This window comes from Anabrus simplex, chromosome 1 (assembly GCF_040414725.1).
Source record: "Anabrus simplex isolate iqAnaSimp1 chromosome 1, ASM4041472v1, whole genome shotgun sequence".
In the NCBI taxonomy this organism is placed as follows: Eukaryota; Metazoa; Arthropoda; class Insecta; order Orthoptera; family Tettigoniidae; genus Anabrus; species Anabrus simplex.
The window spans coordinates 1374173768-1374196396 of NC_090265.1; the positions used below are offsets into that span (position 1 = coordinate 1374173768).

Sequence of the window (22629 nt, forward strand, 5' to 3'; positions counted from 1 at the left end):
ATTAACCATTTAATCAATAAGATAAAGCTAAAATTAACAACAAACCTCATCCCTGACAGACACAAAAAATCCAATTTCATTACTTTCACTTACAACAATCCAGGCATTTACCAGGTTTCGAACCCCCTAAAAAACCAAAACACTTACATAGCCTTTAGAACAAATAACACCATCCAAGGTTATTTTTCAATCAAAACACAGTCCATTCAAATAATAACATTTACTCAGGTTCAGGCATTTACAGACTCACTTGTACTCAATGTGACATCTTGTACATTGGACAGACAGGCCGCAGCATTCACACTAGATACTTAGAACATTATAATACCTCCAAACACAACAAATTTTCAGCTATGAGCTCTCACATGAAAGAAGCAGGTCATCATTTGACTACTATAGATCAAGACCTCACTATTATTGAAAAAGTAGGTAAAGGGAAATTAATGTACGAATTACAAAACATCTATATATTTTTAGACCAATATTACAACAAAACTTCAAACCTTTATGATATTATTGATGTCAAAACCCATTATACGTATTTTACCAAAATTGTTGCAGTCACTAAACCAGAAACATTATAAACAATTTAAAATTATTATCTTTCAGAACCCCTCCCATTGTAAGAAACCGAACTCCCTCCCCATCCGCCCCCACAAGCCAACCACATCCAATAGGTTAAAAACTTCATTTTCCCGTATTGAACTGAGATTCACAAATAGAATTAGGGAAGGTTCAACCTTTTCAATACAAAACCTGCTGTATAAGATGTTCATAACATATTATTTATTCTATTATTAGAACCAATCTCGCCGCTTATTGCGTCATCATCAGCTACAAAAAACACAAATGGGCAAAGTACATATCACAAATATTGCATAAAAGAATCTTGCATGGCTAAATACAAATGATGGACTGCTTTTCTCCTTAAAGGATAGAAGAGAATGAGTAAAATATGATGATATGATTTGACACATAAAAGCGTCGTAGTTTGATGAGTGAGTATTGTGCATAAAATTGGTCTGATGCTTTGAACATAAAAGTCTGAATGTGATAATAAAACGATGTAGTAAAACGATGTAGTAAAATTGTCCACTCTTCTGTTGCTGTTCAATTAAGACACATAAGTCCAGGTCCGATGTTATATGAGGTTGGCAAAACCATCAAGAAGATTTAGTCAAGGCCGGGACACCTGATGTTAAGCGATTGAATAAGGTTGATCTTCTAATTAATCTCAGCTCAACAAGGGTGGTGAATGTTAAAAGAAAGAAAAGAAAAACTAAGTTAGTGAAATGGAACTCTAAATGGAGTCGTGGCCAAGGATGATAGGATATGACACTCACCTTGTTCAGCGTGCTGTGTGTGTGGTGTGAGGAGAGTTGTGGACAAGTGAGATGGGTGTGACTGAGGAACGAAGGTAGAATGAGAGGGGTGGAAAGGGGTGGGGGGAGGGGGAAGGGGAGAGGAGAAGGGCAGGGAGGCGGAGTTTAAGGCGGATCAGGAGGGCGGAGTGGTAGTGGTGTGGGACGTAAAAGAGTGCTGTGGATAGCGTGAAAGATCGATTTTCCTCCCGTGGTTTTTATACCTCTAAAGACTTCGATTAGGAAGTCAGAAAGGATATTGGATTTTTCTTAAATTTCGTTAAGTTTTAAGTTAGGATTAAAAAATTGGTCTAGGTGAATGAAACAGTTCTCCGTAACGTCGAGTAAAGGGCCTTTATTTATGTTTTTGAGAATTTCTAGGTCTTGTTCTATGGTAGTAAAATTATGTTTTAAATCATGTATGTGTTGGCCTATTGCAGAAAATCTATTATATCTGATGGCATTGACGTGTTCTAAGTATCTGACTTTGAAGCTACGCCCGGTCTGTCCGATGTATGAGGAAAAACAGTTATTGCATTGAAAACGGTAAACACCTGACTTTGCGTAAATATCGGATCTGTTTATTGATTTGGAATTGTGAACTATATCTATGTTTCTATTGCTGGTTCTGTACGAAATTTTAATATTGTGTTTCTTGAAAACGTTAGTTACACTGTGTATCTTTTCGTTAAAGGTGAAGGTGGCGAATAGGGCAAGGTTAGGTCTTTCTTTGGCTAATGTTGTCTTTAGTCTATGTTTACATTTGTTAATGATACGTTCTATGAATGAGGTGTTGTATCCGTTGAATTTATCAATGGCACGAATGGTGTTCAATTCCTTCTTTAGGTTTTCCTTGGATAACGGTATTTTTAGTGCACGGTCTACCATACTATAGTAAGTGGCGCATTTATGTGCGTGTGGATTTGTGGAGTCTTTTCTGATAGTAGTCGCTGTTTGGGTTGGTTTTCTGTAGATATTGTATTCTAAAGAAAAAGGAAGTCTCTTAATTGTAAGATCTAAAAAGTTGATTGAGTTATTGGACTCGGATTCTAATGTGAATTTTATATTAGAATATATCTTGTTTAAGTTACTAAGGGTGGTAGCTGCATTAACCGTTCTATCATCTAGAATAACCAGAGTGTCATAGACATATCTAGACCAGAAGTGTATATTTGAGAACATGTTATTGGTATTAATTGCAGTGTCTTCTAGGAAATCTATGTAAATTTCAGCCAAAATTCCTGAAGCCGGCGACCCCATAGCCAGTCCATCTTGTTGGTAAATACATTTGTTAAATGCGAAATAGTTGTTGTGTATTACGAGTTTTAGGACCTGCATGAAGTCTTGGATCTCTAGTTTACTTAGCCCGCTATACGTTTTTAGGCTTTTTGGTATTATGGGAAACAGTCTTTTGGTGTTGATGCTGGGATACATGTTATTAATGTCGAATGAGTGAAGGGTGTGAAATGGTTGTATTTCAAATTTATTCAGTTTTTCGATTAGTTCAATGGTGTATTTTACGGATTTTTTCGACTGAAATTTATAGTTTTTACTAATAAATTTTTGTATGAATTGGGCCAATTTGTATAATGGGCTAGGTCTATAGTTGATGATGGGGCGTATGAGGACGCCGGTCTTATGGATTTTGGGGAGAGCTTTAGCGGTAGGCAAACCGGGGTTCATATTGATTAATCTCGTTTTTTCTTGTTCTTTAAAAAGGAATGATGTGTTTTTTAAAGTTTGTTTTAGGAGACGTTGGATTTGCTGTGTCGGATCTTTTTTGACTATGGAGAAAGAACCATTATTGAAAGAGCTTTTTGTTTTTTCGAAACATCTGTGTGAGAAGTGTCACCACCAACTGCTCTAAAATTAAACCCTATCTTGCTGTATATATAAATATTACCTGACTACATCAACAGTTGAATTGTACAGTATTCAACTTTCAAATTTTAATGACAAGAGTTCTTATAACATACCAATACAAAGTACATCAGCCATACAGCATTCTCGATATTCACCTAATACAATTCAATCAACACAAGAACTACAAGAGGATTGAAGAATGAATGCAACGCAACATGAACTCAAATTTTAATAGACGTTTTTAAAATATATGTTACTATGTTTTAATGTGTTTAATGTGCTATATTTCTTAGTATCTTATGATGTGGCATATATATTTTAATGTGTTTATGTACTCATGTCCATGCTCAATCAATAGGTTTTAGTTTATTCTAACCATCACCACTTTTAATCAGAGATATTTTAACGCAAAATACTGCAATATATTTTACTTCCATTTTTCATTAGACATCCGGATGCTCTAACGTAACATCTTTGTAATTTTGTCTAATGACTGTAAATTTGTGTGCTAGCTGATGATGGCCAAGATAGGCCGAAACCGGTACTAGTGCAATAATTCATTCACAATAAATGTATTGATCGGTGGAACATTTTTCTTGTCTATTACATTGAATCCAATCAATACGGAATAAGAAACTTATAAATAATAATTTATCCATGATAACCGTTGTATTGCCTTTATCGGCTTTTGTGATGATAAGATTGTGAACTTTAGTTTTCTTCGCGAGTTTAGTAATGTGTTCTCGTTCTTCGAATGTTTTTTATTTGAACTACTATTAGTGGGATTTGTTTTGTTTTTTAGGTTAATGATTTTGTTTAAAGATCGTCTGACATCCAATCGAACGTCGATTAAAGGGCCCTTATATATGTTTTTGAGAATTTCTAGACCTAATTTCAGAAAAATCCAATATCCTTTTTGACTTCCTAATCGAAGTCTTTAGAGGTATAAAAACCATGGGAGGAAAATCGATCTTTCACACTCTCTACAGCTCTCTTTTACGTCCTACACCCCTACCACTCCGCCCTCCTGATCCGCCTTAAACTCCGCTCCCTACCCTTCTCCTCTCCTCTCCCCTTCCCCCTTTTCCACCCCTCTCGCTCTACCTTCGTTCCTCAGTCACACCCATCTCACTTGTCACAACTCTCCTCACACCACACACACAGCACGCTGAACAAGGTGAGTGTCATATCCTATCATCCTTGGCAACGACTCCATTTAGAGTTCCATTTCACTAACTTAGTTTTTCTTTTCTTTCTTTTAACATTCACCACCCTTGTTGAGCTGAGACTAATTAGAAGATCAACCTTATTCAATCGCTTAACATCAGGTGTCCCGGCCTTGACTAAATCTTCTTGATGGTTTTGCCAACCTCATATAATATCGGACCTGGACTTATGTGTCTTAATTGAACAGCAACAGAAGAGTGGACAATTTTACTACATCGTTTTTACTACATCGTTTTATTATCACATTCAGACTTTTATGTTCAAAGCATCAGACCAATTTTATGCACAATGCTCACTCATCAAACTACTACGCTTTTATGTGTCACATCATATCATCATATTTTACTCATTCTCTTCTAGCCTTTAAGGAGAAAAGCAGTCCATCATTTGTATTTAGCCATGCAAGATTCTTTTATGCAATATTTGTAATATGTACTTTGCCCATTTCTGAATTTTGTAGCTGATGATGACGCAATAAGCATTGAAACCGGTTCTAATAATAGAATAAATAATATGTTGTGAACATCTTATACAACAGGTTTTGTATTGAAAAGTTTGAACCTTCCCTAATTCTATTTTTGACATCCAATAGCACATAAACTTACCACCCCGCCCAACCTACCCACACCTTCACACACTCCCCCGCCAATTTCACATTGATATAACACTACAAGCGTGTCAGTCATTCAAATGCTACCATGGCAACTAATTAACATTACAATAGTCAAAAAGATAAATGAAATTACACACAACATATTTTCTTCAACTCACCTCATCTTCAACCAAATTAATGTCACAACTGTCAAAGGGGTTAGTAATTTCACACACATTGTTTTTCCTTCGTTCTCTCCTCCTTTAATTCTGTTCCTTAACATTTCACTCTCTTCTTGCTTCAGACATAACACCACAAGCTCTACTCAAACTCACACATTTTCCTTTCGATTTTTAATATAAGAAGCTACAACCACGTCTACCTGCTAATATAAATACAGCTACGTTTTTGACAAGTACTTGTCCTCGCTCCTAAGTGCTTTAAGAAGTTTGCCGTCTTATCTTTTGACATAAGATTTACAACTTACACAGACTTTTATTTTAACCACCACTAAGAGTGACTTTTATCCTAAATATTTTTTTTTGCTAGGGGCTTTACGTCGCACCGACACAGATAGGTCTTGTGGCGACGATGGGATAGGAAAGGCCTAGGAGTTGGAAGGAAGCGGCCATGGCCTTAATTAAGGTACAGCCGCAGTATTTGCCTGGTGTGAAAATGGGAAACCACGGAAAACCATTTTCAGGGCTGCCGATAGTGGGATTCGAACCTACTATCTCCCGGATGCTATCCTAAATATTAAGCTATTATAAGCTCCTTTCGCCATCTCCAGTATAAGGCACCATATTTACCAGATTTCATTTCAACGCAGCAATTTACGTATTCAATTTGAACTTTTAACTCACTACTTGTTACCAGATTTAAAAAGAGGACTTTCATAAAAAAATACAATAAGGACTAAATATAGGAGTAAGTCATAAGAGTACTTATAACTACTATCTTCCACTTGCTAGTCTTTTTTAGACATTTGTACCTACAACAGTATGCTCTTATTTATATTTTAGACCTTCATTAGAAAGTACGAATAAGAACAATCAGGAGCCTGATTTTTCATTCTTTCAGGTATGAGATTTTTAGGCTAATGATGCCCTAATTATGGGCAAAACATGTCCCTGTAACTAATATGTTAAGATCTATTTCTTAAATTTAAATAAAAAACTCTTATGTATTGAATCGGTGGAATTTATAATCTAGTATTATATTATTTCTTTGACTTTAAGTACATTTCAATACAGACCATAACATGAGATTTGTAACATGTAATATACCACTTAGTCGAGCACCTCGTCTCCTTTCTCCCAGATCTTCCCAACCCAAACTTTGCAACATTTTTGTAACGCTACTCTTTTGTCGGAAATCACCCAGAACAAATTGAGCTGGTTTTCTTTGGATTTTTCCAGTTCTTGAATCCTGGTTAGGGTCCCATACACTGGAACCGTATTCTAGTTGGGGTCTTACCAGAGACCTATATACCGTCTTCTTTACATCGTTACTACAACCCTTAAATACCCTCGTAACCATGTGCAGAGATCTGTACCCTTTATTTACAATCATATTTACGTGATTACCCCAATGAAGATTTTTCCTTATATTAACACCTACGTACTTACAATGATCCCCAAAAGGAACTTTCAACCCATCAACGCAGTAAGTAAAACTGAGAAGACTTTTCCTATTTGTGAAACTCACAACCTGACCCCGTTTATCATCATACAATTGCCTACTGTCCATCTCACAACATTATCAAGGTCATTTGGAGTTGCTCACAATATTGTAACTTATTTATTACTCTGTAAGAATAACATCATCTGCAAAAAGTCATACCTCCGATTCCACTTTACATACATATCATTGATCTATATAAGAAAGCATAAAGGTCCAATAATACTGCTTTGAGGAATTTCCCTCTTAATTATTACAGGGACAGATAAAGCTTCGCCTACTCTAACTCTCATAGGACATAAACTTAATGGTATTTGATCCGTATGGAAACAGGAACGCCCGTACTTCAGTTTATCGGAGAGCATGAGAAACGACAAGGTGTGTACGGCCCATGCTAAGAGAGTGAGAGAGAAGGGTAGTGAAAAAAAAATTATGATTAAGTGGATCCTTCAGTTTATTCAATAGATATGCAAAGAATTATGTCACCTTTTACAGCTGAATCGTAGAGTTTTCCTTGAAGGCGTGGAGGGGACGTCGTCCTGCGGCGTCTGCGTCGTCTTGCGGTCGACGTCGGCGTTGTCTTCCGTCGTTGGTGTTTTCTCTGTATTAGTGTTGATGGCGACTCGAACCTGAGGCAGGAACGAGGAAATGTGGAGCTTCCGCATCGGACGCCATGGGACTCTGGTGTGACACCTCTCTAAGGCGAAGCACACCGAAATAGCTCCCACAGTCAATGATGTTGAAAGCACTTTAGCAGCAAGGATAAAGTCAGAGTCACAGTTCCATGAGAATAATATGGAAGGAATTATCGTATTTGGAATAATAAACAAACGAAAACAATCTAGGACCTTCCGAGGTGCAGTGATTAGGCACTTCACAAAGAAAATTAAATTCACCGGGTACAGTCTCTGCACTGTACACCATGAGCACAATATTCACACACTTGTTGAAATAAACGACAGTCCAAGTTCTGTTACGTCGTAATTTTCAGATGATTATCACTGGCACTTAAGATCATACGTGATTCTGAACAGGTTATGATGGGAATTGGCATGGTCCCTCGGAAAGAAATGACGATACCGTATTCCACAAGTTAATACTTTCTTTAAGAGGAAATGTTGGCACAGTTTTATTACGAACACAGTTCCGAAAAATGGATGGACACAGTCTTTAAATGAAATGAAGGTCGGCACAGTTTTATTACGAACACAGTTCAATGGATAGACACAGTCTTTAAATGAAATGAAGGCTGGCACAGTTTCATTACGAACACAGTTCCGAAAAATGGATAGACACAGTCTTTAAATGAAATGAAGGCTGGCACAGTTTTAATACGAACACAGTTCAATGGATAGACACAATCTTTAAATGAAATGAAGGCTGGCACAGTTTTATTACGAACACAGTTCAATGGATAGACACAGTCTTTAAATGAAATGAAGGCTGGCACAGTTTTATGTTAGAAACGTTATCGCTGTTTTCACACAGTCTTTAAATGAAATCAAGGTTGGCACAGTTTATGCTAGAAACACAGTCCTTAAATGAAATCAAGGTGGGCACAGTTTATGCTAGAAACATTCATAGTCCACAAACGAAATATAATCGCCCAGTCGTACAGACTGATAAAACGAAATTACGTTTTTGTTCATGCACAAAGTTCAAGCCCACGGAGAAGGCTTCCAACACTAACGTTTCCGAACTCAAGTACACAGCCGGACTGAGTGACGAATTATATCGCGACGTGCTTACTTGCACACACACACTGAACTCACGGCTTACTGCCGACTCCTCTCACTCTCTCTGCCTACGGCACACTGCAGCTGCACACACTGCACACTGCCCACACTGCACACTTTCTGCTTTACCCCAGGCTGGCGATTCGCTTATATTACCGAAGGTCGGTGGGCGTGGCTACACATGTGGGCCCCAAGAAAATTTTATATCTTGGCCATCTTTACACCGATTGACATGAAATTTCGGCTAGCAGCGTTCATTATTCCTGCCTGCAAGGTGACGTTATTGAAATATTGACATCACATTTCGTTCATGCTGCAATGCTATGGAACACGAAAGAACCTTCTGCGTGACGTCGCTTGACCTTGGCCGGTGTTCTAGAATAGCGCGAGCTTGCTTGCAGTTCCCACAATGCCTGTGCGCTCGGCGCAGGTTTTAAATGCTTACGGCCGGGTGTTAGCGAGTTCCTCTTAATAAATGAATGAAACGTGAATGCTCGTAGGGCATTCCCGTTTCGGTATTGAACTGTGATCACAATAATATAACATGCAATGTTTACATTAGGTACATTCTTAATCTTGGTTGTGAACATAGTTCATTTATTTCCTTTTAATGTCATTTGAGTTTGTGCTTTTGTTTTTAGTCATTTGATGTATTTGTACAATTTTAAGTTATGGCTAATGATGGCCTTGTCAAGGCCGAAACTAGTTCCAACCATGATTAAGAATGTGATAGAAACATTGCATGTTATAGTATTGAAAAGTGGGACCATAAAAACATAAGTTTAATTATTATTTTACTCTAATTCTCTGAATTCTATTTTCTAGAACGGTAGCCCCTCATTCATCCTTGGAACAGGAAACAGAATAGCCACAGTATTATTCTATGTAAGTATAATCACATGTTATTTAAAGGTAGTTGTAATCAGTTTATAAGACTTTCTTGATGCAGTATATTTTTTCCTTTAAAAAATTTTCATGGAATATTATATTTCCAAGATGGAGAGTAGTTGAAGAAGTTGCCACACTATTAAATTTTTTGAAACAGTTTTAATATTTGTGACTTAACTGAGTTAGATTCCACACTGTCTTGGACATATACTCTCCCCACCTTCTCCACCTCCTCTAAGTCGGTCACCCAACCAGATTCCCTGAATGCAGCGATTCCCAACCTTCTGTTGTTCACGAAACACAATTCTGTGTAGTGAGTTCCTGCAGCACACTAATGTATGAGATGGTGAAAATGTTGGAGACCTGGGCTTACATGCACACTTCTTGCCTTCTGCAGGCATTTGTTTGTAGAATTGCAGTCATGTTGTGATATATTGTGATGTTACAGTAAAATGAAAATGTTAAAAGTCCACCTTTTCAATACAATGAATGTTTATTGATGTGAGTATATATCACATAACGTTTAAAGAAGATTGGTACTAGTTTCGACGCTCATTGCACGTCATCAACAGTCAGCGAATCAATTTAGCAAAATACAACTTATCAAATAGCAATATACAGTATAACACATGATAGCACCTACAAGACAAACGTTAAACTATGACTAGTTAAAATATAAAACACATGACAGCAAATACAAGGACTAATGTTAAAAGTTAAATTGTGATAAGTTAAAACAATGGAAGCAAATCAGAGAAGGAAACAAAATTGTTAAGGTATGATACAACACCATCTAAAACACATGACAGCAGCTATAAAGTCACTGTTAGATTATAACCAGTTGAAATAATGTGGTGCGTCTGACCGTGAAATATAAAAGTTTTTGAGAAGGTATCTCAGTTTTTGAGTCTCGATAAACAAAAGAATAGTCCAGCTTGAGGTGCATAGATCATAAGGTAACATTATGTTATCAGTGGGAAGAATAAACCTTGTTCGCTTAAGTTGCAGTATTTAACAGACTTAATTCAGGTGGTCCTTCCCTGCGAACCATGTGACCTTGCTGCGGTGGGGAGGCTTGCGTCTCCCAATGAAGCAAATAGCCGAGCCGCAGGTGCAACGATATCAGATGGGTATCTGTTGAGAGACCAGACTAAGGAATGGTTCATCGAAAGGGGGGTAGCAGCCTTTGGGAATTTGCAAGGGCGACAATCTAGATGATTGACTGATATGGCCTTGTAATAACACTCAACATGGCTTAGCTGTGTTAATACTGCTACACGGCTGAAAGCAACGGGAATCTACAGCCCTAACTAACTCCCAAGGACTTGCAGCTCTCTCTTTATATGAATGATGGCTTCCTCCCGGGTAAAATATTCCAGTGGTAAACTAGTCCCCAAATCGCATCTCCGTGTGGGGACTACACGAGAGGGGGCGATCATCAGGAAGATGGATACTGACATTCTGCGAGTCGGAGCGTGGAATGTTAGAAGTTTGAATCGTTGTGGTAGGTTAGAGAATCTGAAAAGGGAGATGGATAGACTAAAGTTAGATGTAGTTGGTATAAGTGAAGTACATTGGCAGGAAGAACAGGATTTTTGGTCAGGCGACTACCGAATTATCAACACAATACCAAACGGGTAATGCAGGAGTTGGTTTAAAAATGAACAAGAATATAGGGCAGCGAGTAAGCTACTACGACCAGCATAGTGAAAGAATTATTGTCGTCAAGATAGACACCAAACCAATGCCCACCACAATAGTGCAGGTCTATATGCCTACTAGTTCAGCAGATGATGAGGGAATCGAAAGAATATCAATCAATCACTACTGATTTACATTTAGGGCAGTCGCCCACGTGGCACATTCCCTATATGTTGCTTTCCTAGCATTTTCTTAAATGATTGCAAAGAAAATGGAAATTTATTGAACATCTCCGTTGGTAAGTTATTCCAATCCCTATCTCCCCTTCCTATAAACGAATATTTGCCCCAATTGGTCCTCTTGAATTCCAACTTTATCTTCATAATGTGATCTTTCCTACTTTTAAAGACACCATCCAAACTTATTCGTCTGCTGATGTCCTCCCACACCATCTCTCCACTGACAGTTCGGAACATACCACTTAAAATACCAATATAAATGGTCCGTTATTGGACATTATAAATTTTCCAGCTAGCTCATTCTTGGTTGCCAGCGTTTCGCCCTCATGTGCTAGGGTGGGCTCATCAGTTGGTACCTAGCACACTTACCAATACGCTGGCTAGTGCATACCGTGGAGGCCACTGCGTAGGCTAACTGGAGCCACCGGCAGTGCCAATGCACTAAGAGACTTTGTCTCATCACTAAAAATTGATGCCTGCTTGGCCATCAGATGATATAGATGTTGATTCCCATAGGGAATCTGAAATATTTGTCCTGAATGAGCAAATTTATAATACCAATATAAATGGTCCGTTATTGGACATTATAAATTTTCCAGCTAGCTCATTCTTGGTTGCCAGCGTTTCGCCCTCATGTGCTAGGGTGGGCTCATCAGTTGGTACCTAGCACACTTACCAATACGCTGCCTAGTGCATACCGTGGAGGCCACTGCGTAGGCTAACTGGAGCCACCGGCAGTGCCAATGCACTAAGAGACTTTGTCTCATCACTAAAAATTGATGCCTGCTTGGCCATCAGATGATATAGATGTTGATTCCCATAGGGAATCTGAAATATTTGTCCTGAATGAGCAAATTTATAATACCAATATAAATGGTCCGTTATTGGACATTATAAATTTTCCAGCTAGCTCATTCTTGGTTGCCAGCGTTTCGCCCTCATGTGTTAGGGTGGGCTCATCAGTTGGTACCTAGCACACTTACCAATACGCTGGCTAGTGCATACCGTGGAGGCCACTGCGTAGGCTAACTGGAGCCACCGGCAGTGCCAATGCACTAAGAGACTTTGTCTCATCACTAAAAATTGATGCCTGCTTGGCCATCAGATGATATAGATGTTGATTCCCATAGGGATTCTGAAATATAGGCTAACTGGAGCCACCGGCAGTGCCAATGCACTAAGAGACTTTGTCTCATCACTAAAAATTGATGCCTGCTTGGCCATCAGATGATATAGATGTTGATTCCCATAGGGAATCTGAAATATTTGTCAACATCTATATCATCTGATGGCCAAGCAGGCATCAATTTTTAGTGATGAGACAAAGTCTCTTAGTGCATTGGCACTGCCGGTGGCTCCAGTTAGCCTACGCAGTGGCCTCCACGGTATGCACTAGCCAGCGTATTGGTAAGTGTGCTAGGTACCAACTGATGAGCCCACCCTAGCACATGAGGGCGAAACGCTGGCAACCAAGAATGAGCTAGCTGGAAAATTTATAATGTCCAATAACGGACCATTTATATTGGTATTATAAATTTGCTCATTCAGGACAAATATTTCAGATTCCCTATGGGAATCAACATCTATATCATCTGATGGCCAAGCAGGCATCAATTTTTAGTGATGAGACAAAGTCTCTTAGTGCATTGGCACTGCCGGTGGCTCCAGTTAGCCTACGCAGTGGCCTCCACGGTATGCACTAGCCAGCGTATTGGTAAGTGTGCTAGGTACCAACTGATGAGCCCACCCTAGCACATGAGGGCGAAACGCTGGCAACCAAGAATGAGCTAGCTGGAAAATTTATAATGTCCAATAACGGACCATTTATATTGGTATTATAAATTTGCTCATTCAGGACAAATATTTCAGATTCCCTATGGGAATCAACATCTATATCATCTGATGGCCAAGCAGGCATCAATTTTTAGTGATGAGACAAAGTCTCTTAGTGCATTGGCACTGCCGGTGGCTCCAGTTAGCCTACGTAGTGGCCTCCACGGTATGCACTAGCCAGCGTATTGGTAAGTGTGCTAGGTACCAACTGATGAGCCCACCCTAGCACATGAGGGCGAAACGCTGGCAACCAAGAATGAGCTAGCTGGAAAATTTATAATGTCCAATAACGGACCATTTATATTGGTATTATAAATTTGCTCATTCAGGACAAATATTTCAGATTCCCTATGGGAATCAACATCTATATCACATACCACTTAGTCGAGCAGCTCGTTTCCTTTCTCCCAAGTCTTCCCAGCCCAAACTCTGCAACATTTTTGTAACGCTACTCTATTGTCGGAAATCGCCCAGAACAAATCGAGCTGCTTTTCTTTGAATTTTTTCCAGTTCCTCAATCAAGTAATCCTGGAAAGGGTCCCATACACTGGAACCGTACTCTAGTTGGGGTCTCACCTGAGACAAATATGCTCTCTCCTTTACATCCTTACTACAGCCCCTAAATACTCTCATAACCATGTGCAGAGATCTGTACCCTTTATTTACAATCGTATTTATGTGATTACCCCAATGAAGATCTTTCCTTATATTAGTACCTAGGTATTTACAATGATCCCCAAAGGGAACTTTCACCCCAACAATGCAGTAATTAAAACTGAGAGGACTTTTCCTATTTGTGAAACTCACAACCTGACTTTTATCCACGTTTATAATCATACCATTGCCTACAGTCCATCTGACAACATTATCAAGGTCATTTTGCAGTTGCTCACAATCTTGTAACTTCTTTATTACTCTGTAAGAATAACATCATCTGCGAAAAGCCTTATCTTTGATTCCACTTCTTTACACATATCATTGATATATATAAGAAAATATAATGGTCCAATAATACTGCCTTGAGGAATTCCCCTCTTAATTATTACAGGGACACCTACTCTAATTCTCTGAGTTCTATTTTCTAGAAACAGAGCCACCCATTCAGTCACTGTTTTGTCAAGTCCAATTGCACTCATTTTTGCCAGTAGTCTCCCATGATCTACCCTATCAAATGCCTTGGATAAGTCAATCGCAATACAGTCCAACTGACCTCCTGAATCCAGGATATCTGCTATATCTTGCTGGAATTCTACAAGTTGGGCTTCAGTGGAATAACCTTTCCTAAACCCAAACTGCCTTCTATCAAACCATTTATTCATTTTGCAAACATGTCTTACATAATCAGAAAGAATGCTTTCCCAAAGCTTACATACAACGCATGTCAAACTGACTGGCCTGTAATTTTCAGCTTTATGTCTATCACCCTTTTCTTTATATACAGGGGCTACTGTTGCAACTCTCCATTCATTTGGTAAAGTTCCTTCATGCAAACAAAAATCAAACAAGTACTTCAGATATGGTACTATATCCCAACCCATTGTCTTTAGTATATCCCCCGAAACTTCATCAATTCCAGCTGCTTTTCTAGTTTTCAACTTTTGTATCTTACTGTAAATGTCATTGCTGTCATAGGTAAAATTTAGTACTTCTTTTGTTTAAGTCACCTCCTCTATCTGGACATTATCCTTGTAACCAACAATCTTTACATACTGATGCCTGAATACTTCTGCCTTTTTAAGATCCTTGCATACACACTCCCCTTGTTGATTAATTATTCCTGGAATGCCCTTCCTGGAACCTGTTTCTGCCTTGAAGTACCTATACATAATCTTCCATTTTTCACTAAAATTAGTGTGGTCACCAATTATGCTTGCCATCATCCTTAGCTGACTTCTTTGCTAGATTCAATTTCCTAGTTAGTTCCTTCAATTTCTCCTTACTTCCACAGCCATTTCTAACTCTATTTCTTTCCAACCTGCACCTTCTTCTTAGTCTCTTTATTTCCCTGTTATAATATAGTGGATCTTTACCATTCCTTACCACCTTTGTAGGTACAAACCTATTTTCACATTCCTCAACAATTGCTTTAAACCCATCCCAGAGTCTGTTTACATTTTTATTTACCGTTTTCCACCGATCATAGTTACTTATTAAAAACTCCCTCATGGCTGTTTTATCAGCCATATAGTACTGCCTAACAGTCCTAATTTTAATCTCTTCCTTTCTTTCACATTTATTTTTTATTACCACAAAAACAGCTTCGTGATCACTAATACCTTCTATTACTGTTTCTCTATAGAGCTCATCGGGTTTTACCAGCACCACATCCAGAATATTGTTCTCTCTAGTTGGTTCCATCACTTTCTGAATCAGGTGCCCTTCCCATATTAACTTATTTGCCATTTGTTGGGCATGCTTCCTGTCGTTTGCATTACCTTCCCAATTGACATTTTGTAAATTAGATCACCCGCTACGATTACGTTCCTTTCCTTATTGTTTTCCACATAGCTAATTATCTTATCAAATAATTCTGAATCAGCATCTTCGCTACCCTTTCCCGGTCTGTACACTCCAAAGTCATCTAGTTGCCTATTATCTTTACAAATGAGCCTTACCTCTAGAATTTCGTGCTTGTCATCTTTAACTTTTTCATAACTTACACATTCTTCTTTCACGTGAATGAATACTCCCCCTCATACCATTCCTATCCTTTCTCTAAGAGATAGAAGTTTAATACAATATGTAAAAGGTGACGAGAATCTAATTGTGATGGGAGACTCGAATGCAGTGGTAGGTCAAGGAAGAGAAGGTAATACAGTAGGAGAATTCGGATTGGGACAAAGGAACGAAAGAGGAAGTGGGCTGGTTGAATTTTGCATCGATCATAATTTAGTCCTTGTCAATACTTAGTTCAAATACTACAAATGACGGCTGTATACGTGGATGAGGCCTGGAGACATGGGAAGGTATCAAATAGACTTCATTATGATTCAGCAGAGATTCAGAAACCAGGTGTTGGATTGCAAAACTTTCCCAGGAGCAGACGTGGACTCTGACCACAACTTGTTGGTCATGAAATACCATCTGAAGTTGAAGAAATTGAAGAAAGGAATGCAAAAAATGGGATCTAGACAAGTTGAAAGAAAAGAATGTGAGGGATTGTTTCAAGGAATATGTTGCACAAGGGCTAAATGAAAAGGCTGAAGGAAACACAATAGAACAATAGAAGAAGAGTGGACAGTCATGAAAAATGAAGAAATGTTAGGAAGGAAGAAAAGATCAACAAAGTATCAGTGGATAACTCAGGAGATACAAGACCTGATTGATAAACAACTAAAATACAAGAATACTATAATAGAAGACAGCAGAGAAGAATACAGACAATTAAAGAATCAAGTGGATAGAAAGTGCAAGGATGTCGAAGGTTCTATGATCCTAGGAAAGGTAGATGCTGCATGCAGAAAAGTCAAGGAAACCTTTGGAGAAAGGAAATCTAGGTGTATGAATATTAAGAGCTCAGATGGAAAGCCACTTCTAGGGAAAGAGGACAAAGCAGAAAGATGGCAGGGACATATCCAACAGTTGTATCTAGGTAAAGATGTAGATAATTTGGTTCTGGAACAAGAAGAGGCTGTTGATGCTTATGAAATGGGAGACCCAATTTTGAGGTCAGAGTTTGACAGGGCTGTGAGTGACCTAAATAGCAACAAGGAACCTGGAATTGATGACATTCCCTCTGAATTACTGACTGCCTTAGGAGAAACCAGCATGGCAAGGTTATTCCAAGTGTGTAAGATGTACGAGACAGGAGAAGTCCCATCCGATTTTTGGCAGAATGTTGTTATACCTATTCCCAAGAAAGCCGGTGCTGACAGGTGTGAAAACTACCGCACCATTAGTTTAGCAACTCATGCCTGCAAAATTTTAACATGTATTATTTACAGAAGAATGGAAAAACAAGTTGAAGCTGAGTTGGGAGAAGATCAATTTGGCTTCAGAAGAAATGTAGGAACACGTGAAGCAATCCTGACTTTACGTCTGATCTTAGAAGATTGAATCAAAAAGGACAAGTCCATGTACATGGCATTCGTAGATCTAGAAAAGGCACTCGATAATGTTGACTGGACGAAGCTAAGATTCTGAAGGTGATTGGGATCAGGTACCGAGAACAAAGATTTATCTACAATCTGTATAAAAATCAGTCTGCAGTGAAAAGAATCGAGGGCTTTGAAAAAGAAGCAGCAATCCTGAAAAGAGTGAGGCAAGGCTGCACTTTGTGCCCCCTCCTTTTCAATGTTTACATAGAACAGGCAGTAAAGAAAATCAAAGAGGAATTTGGAAAGGGAATCACAATCCAAGGAGAGGAAATCAAAACCTTGAGATTTGCCGATGATATTGTTATTTTATCTGAGACTGCAGAGGATCTCCAGAAGCTGCTGAATGGTATGGACGAAGTCTTGGGTAAGGAGTACAAGATGAAAATAAATAAGTCCAAAACAAAAGTAATGGAGTGCAGTCGAACGAAGGCAGGTGATGCAGGAAATATTAGATTAGGAAATGAAGTCTTAAAGGAAGTGTATGAATATTGTTACTAGGGTAGCAAAATAACTAACGATGGCAGAAGTAAGGAAGACATAAGATGCAGACTTGCACAAGGAAGGAAGAGCTTTCTTAAGAAAAGGAATTTGTTCACTTCAAACATTGGTATAGGAATTAGAAAGATGTTTTTGAAGACTTTCGTGTGGAGCGTGGCATTGTATGGATGTGAAACATGGACGATAACCAGCTGAGAAAGAAAGAAAATAGAAGCTTTTGAAATGTGGTATTATAGAAGAATGCTGAAGGTGAGATGGATAGATCGAATCATGAATGAATCATACTGAATCGAATTGTGAGAAGAGATCGATTTGGCTAAATTTGACGAGAAGAAGAGATAGAATGTTAGGACACATCTTAAGACACTCAGGACTTGTTCAGTTGGTTTTTGAAGGAAGTGTAGGTGGTAAGAACGGTAGGGGTAGACCAAGATATGAATATGACAAGCAGATGTAGGATGCAATAGTTACGTAGAAATGAAAAGGTTAGCACAGGATAGGGTGGCGTGGAGGGCTGTATCAAACCAGTCTATGGACTGATGACTCAAACAACAACAATTCAGGTGGTTTTGAAGCCAACAATGTGGTCATGTGAAGATCATAATTTGAATCAACGTTACGAATCCCAGTTCAGTATGGAAACGTGGAGACCTAATGAAAAGATTGAAAGCCAAATTAGACGTGATATAAAAGTAAATAGTCAATAGAAAGGTAAGGGAAAAGAGGCTAACTCACCTTGAGCAGCGTGATGGCACAGTTGTTGAAAGGAAAGGAGCTGGGCTAATGAAGAGAGCAATAATGGAGAATGAGTAGCGGAGGGGAAGGGAGAGTGAGAGGAGGGGAAGGGGAAAAAGGAGGAGCTAAAGCTGGGGAGTACAGCTATGATGGGGCAGAGTGATGAGATATTGGGGGTAAGTGACAGGGATGCGTAATGCACATGGCTTGAAAGATAGCGCTAGTGTTTGAAAATCTGATATTTTTTAAACAAGTTAATTCGAACATGATTTACAGTAAATACTTCACTTAAAAACTAGGGAAGATTTTTTATTACTTCCAAATGCATTATTGTGTTAATTTTGCCCTTTTTTCTTTCTCAAATTTGGCATGGATAAATTTCTCACTATTATTATTATTATTATTATTATTATTATTATTATTATTATTATTATTATTATTATTATTATTATTATTATTATTTGCGTATGGTGTGTATATGACAATCCAAATATAAAAACATAATACAAAATATACAAGCTGGTGACAGCATCAAGACTTCACATCATTTTAATGTCGAAATTTTTTATCCATGTAATCACTTCCGGTGTTACTTCAAAGAAATCCTCCGCAGAACCAGGAAATGCACACAGGGGTCACTCTAGAACTATGTGCTTGATAGACTGCACTGGAGCACCACAGTCACAGCAGGGAGAATCTATCCATCCCCATAGTTGTAAGGCTGTGCCAGTCCTACCCCCACAACATCGGATCTTTTTCAGGGTTGACCGAACAGCACGGGGCAAACTGAAGGCAGCCAGTTTCATGCTGGGGTTGGAGATATCACATAAGCCATGGGGAGATGACATCCTATACTCTTCTCTCCAGGCATTCCTGGAATTGAACCGAGGATATGGTAGGTCCAAAGCTGTCTTCCATGCTGGTTTTCTTGATTTCAACCTTAGTTGTAGTGTGCTGCTTTATATCTTGATGTATAGGAAGGGCCTCATTCTTCACTATTCTGCACCATAAGCTAGTAAGTGCTTGTTGTCTCCTTATATGAGTGGGGAAGATATTACAAAGGACAGGTAACCAGTGAGTTGAGGACAGCGTACTGGATACAATACGTATAGCCTGGAAAAATTGGATATCAATTAGGTTGCAGCGAGAGCTATTTAACAATATTCCGGCACAGTACTCAATACACTATGGCCAAGGCGGTAGTTCACAAAGTATTGGCGTCAACTCTCCACAAATTTCTAGCTAATTTGCTCAGCAGGTTATTCCAGGTCTTAAGTTTGGCAGCTGTTTTTTCTATGTGACTTTGATATGTCAGTGATCTGTTTGATGTTACACGTAGGTATTTTGGTGTACTATTGTATTTCAAAAGTTGTTTCTTGAACCATATCCTAGGTTGATAAGTAGCCTCCAAGTTGTTGAGATGGAATGCGGCTACTTCTGTCTTTGAAGGACTTGGTTGAAGTCTCCACCTCCTGAAGTATTCATCCATCACCCGTAGATCTTCAGACAGTATATTCTCAGCCTTCTTGAAAGTAGATCTCTGTACTATTAGGTTTATATCATCGGCATAAATGAATTTTCTTGCTGTCGTTTCTGGAATACCATGGATGTACAAATTGAACAGTATAGTATAGTGCCATAAGCCGTTATTCAATTTGTGAAATCTACTCCTGAAATTTTCACAGAATACCTGGAATAATCTATTACTCAATACATTATCAGTGAGAGTAATCACCTTAAGACAAGGTACAATCTTGATGAGCTTCAGGAGGAGTCATTCTCTCCAGACAGTGTCATAGGCCACTGACAGATCAAGGAAGACAGAAACATTTTTAAATTTCTTCTCAAAACTAATCTCGAGATATGACGTTAAGGCAAGGACTTCGTCACTACAGTCTCGCTTGGGGTGGAACCCAGCTTGCTCTATTGGGATCAGGTGTTCAATTTCAGGAGCTATCCCGTTCAGAATTAGCCTTACCATTAGTTTATATGTAACACACAGTAGCAAAATTGGCCTGTAGCTATGGGGTAGAGAAGGGTCCTTTCCTGGCTTCATTGTCAAGATGATTTTGATTCTCTTTATACTGGGGGTACATGACCAGAGTGCAGTATACTGCTAAAGAAGGATGCCAGCTAGCATACAGTTGCGGGGCCACAGTTCATCAGTAGCTCTGGATATACACCGTCAAATCCAGCTGCTTTACCATTCTGGAGGGACTTTGGGCCATGCTGTACTTCCTCTGGAGAAAATGTTCGAGAGTAGATGGTATGAGGTTCAGCTTCTTGTCTTAACCACTTGAGCTCAGATCAAAATTTCTGCTGTATTTCTTATCTTTCATGGGCCTGGAAGAGGAGACAATGTAGTTGGCAATGTTCTCTAAATTTATAGATGATCGTTTTCTTGCTGGCTTCTTTAATGAGTCCAATTTTTGTATAAGTGACCAAGTTTTCCGGCTTGAGTGAGTAAAGCTGAGCCTTCAGTGGCGTATGCTGGTATCAAGATGTGGGTTACCACTAGACTTAGGCTACCCCTTTTCGATAGTTGGTTTAGGGAACATCAAGCCTTAGGCACTTTGAGCTGCAGCCAACAGCCAACGGAGCTGCCCGCTGTGTTGTCAAGGCTGCTTCACAAGCTACTGCCCTGGCCTCTGCCACTGCCAATACTCAACACCTGATCAATCGAGTTGGTAGCCTAAGGTTTAACAAATTGAAGTCCAGCTTTGAGGCTAAATGGATAGAATGCTTGCCTTTGGTCCGACGGTCCCGGTTCAATTTTCAGAATCAACCCCCTCATACTGTTAATTCCCCTGGCTTGGGAACTGGGTGTTTATGACATCTTCGCCATTCATTTTATCCTTATTAGGTCACCACCATGTTTATGTAGATAGATGCCATGCACTATTAATATTATTTTTTTACATCGTTATGCCCTACTCAGGAGCACGGTTGAACTTGCTTAGCTGATGTGTTGGCCTTCTTTTCCTCCCAAAATCTCTTCATCCTCTCGCTGAGCTTCTTCCTTCATTCTTCTGTCCAAGTCATAGTAGCTCTGGTGTTGGGTTTGTCTTCAAAGTGGTGATTGTCGATTTTGGTTCTGAATTTACATCTGTCCTGTACAATGTCTTCTGAGATGTTGATTTCCTGGAGATCTGTTTCAATTTCTGTTCTTGGTTTTTAATGAAAGGGCCAAGTTGAGAATTCTCTTAGTTAGCCTGTTAGTGTTCATTCTGATAATGTGTCCATAAAATTTCAATCGTCTTTTCTGAAAAGTGTGATAATTTTTTTCAGAATGACAATATATCTCCTGGGATGATTTTTTCTCCATATTCCATCTATACAAACTGGGCCAAACATTTTTCTTTCTTGTTTCTCAATGTCTTTGGTTAAAGATCCACCACCAATGATTAAGGTTTCTGAGGCATATAACGTTTCAGGTTTGATCACTGTATTATAGTGTCTAAGTTTTGCATTTCGAGATATTGATTTTTTATTATACCGGTTCCAAGTGATCCTGTATGCTTTCTGTAATTTGGAAATTCTTTCTTTATTTGCTTCGCGGTTTAAACCAGAGGATTGAATAATTTCTCCCAAATATTTAAATTGGTTCACTTGAACAATTTTGCCGAATTTAGTTATCATAGGTTGTCCATCTAAGTATCGTGAGGCTCCTTCCATGTACTGAGTTTTCTCATACGAAATTTGAAGTCCCGTTTTGATGGCAATTTCATGTAGTTTTTCAATGGAATGAATTGCTTCATGCCCATTATTGGAAAGGATTGCTATGTCATCAGCAAAGGCCAGACATTGCATGTGAATTCTGTTTTTATGTAGTCTTCCAAGGGTTATTCCTTTAGTTTCCTCTTCCCAGGTCCTGATTACTTTCTCAAGTACCAAGTTAAACAGTAACGGCGATAAACCATCCCCTTGACGGATCCCGGTGTTAACAGGAAAAGGCTCAGATATTTCACCTAGGAATTTAACTTTTGAAGTAGTGCCAGTTAATGTTTGTTTGATTAATTCTCTTGTTTTTCTATCCACTTGAAATTCTTCTAAAGTATTGAAAAGTGTTTGATGGTCTATAGAGTCATATGCTTTTCTGAAATCTACATAAGTAATGACTGTTTGTCTGGTTTTGCGCATTTGGAGGATAGTCTTGAGATTAAGGATTTGTTCTGTACAAGATCTTCCTTTTTGGAATCCTGCCTGGTATTCACCAATTAGATGGTCTGTTTGTTTCTC

At 38.8% G+C, this 22629-nt stretch overlaps 1 protein-coding gene across 1 annotated transcript in view; it reads left to right on the forward strand.

The window, feature by feature from the left end:
* The window catches only part of LOC137498203 (prolyl 4-hydroxylase subunit alpha-1-like), a 698966-nt gene that overhangs the window by 461617 nt on the left and 214720 nt on the right, over window positions 1-22629 (forward strand). Inside the window, exons 14-15 of the mRNA XM_068225776.1 lie at window positions 1270-1283; window positions 9293-9344. Coding sequence (XP_068081877.1) covers window positions 1270-1283; window positions 9293-9344 — 66 coding nt within the window. The remainder of the gene's footprint in view (window positions 1-1269; window positions 1284-9292; window positions 9345-22629) is intronic.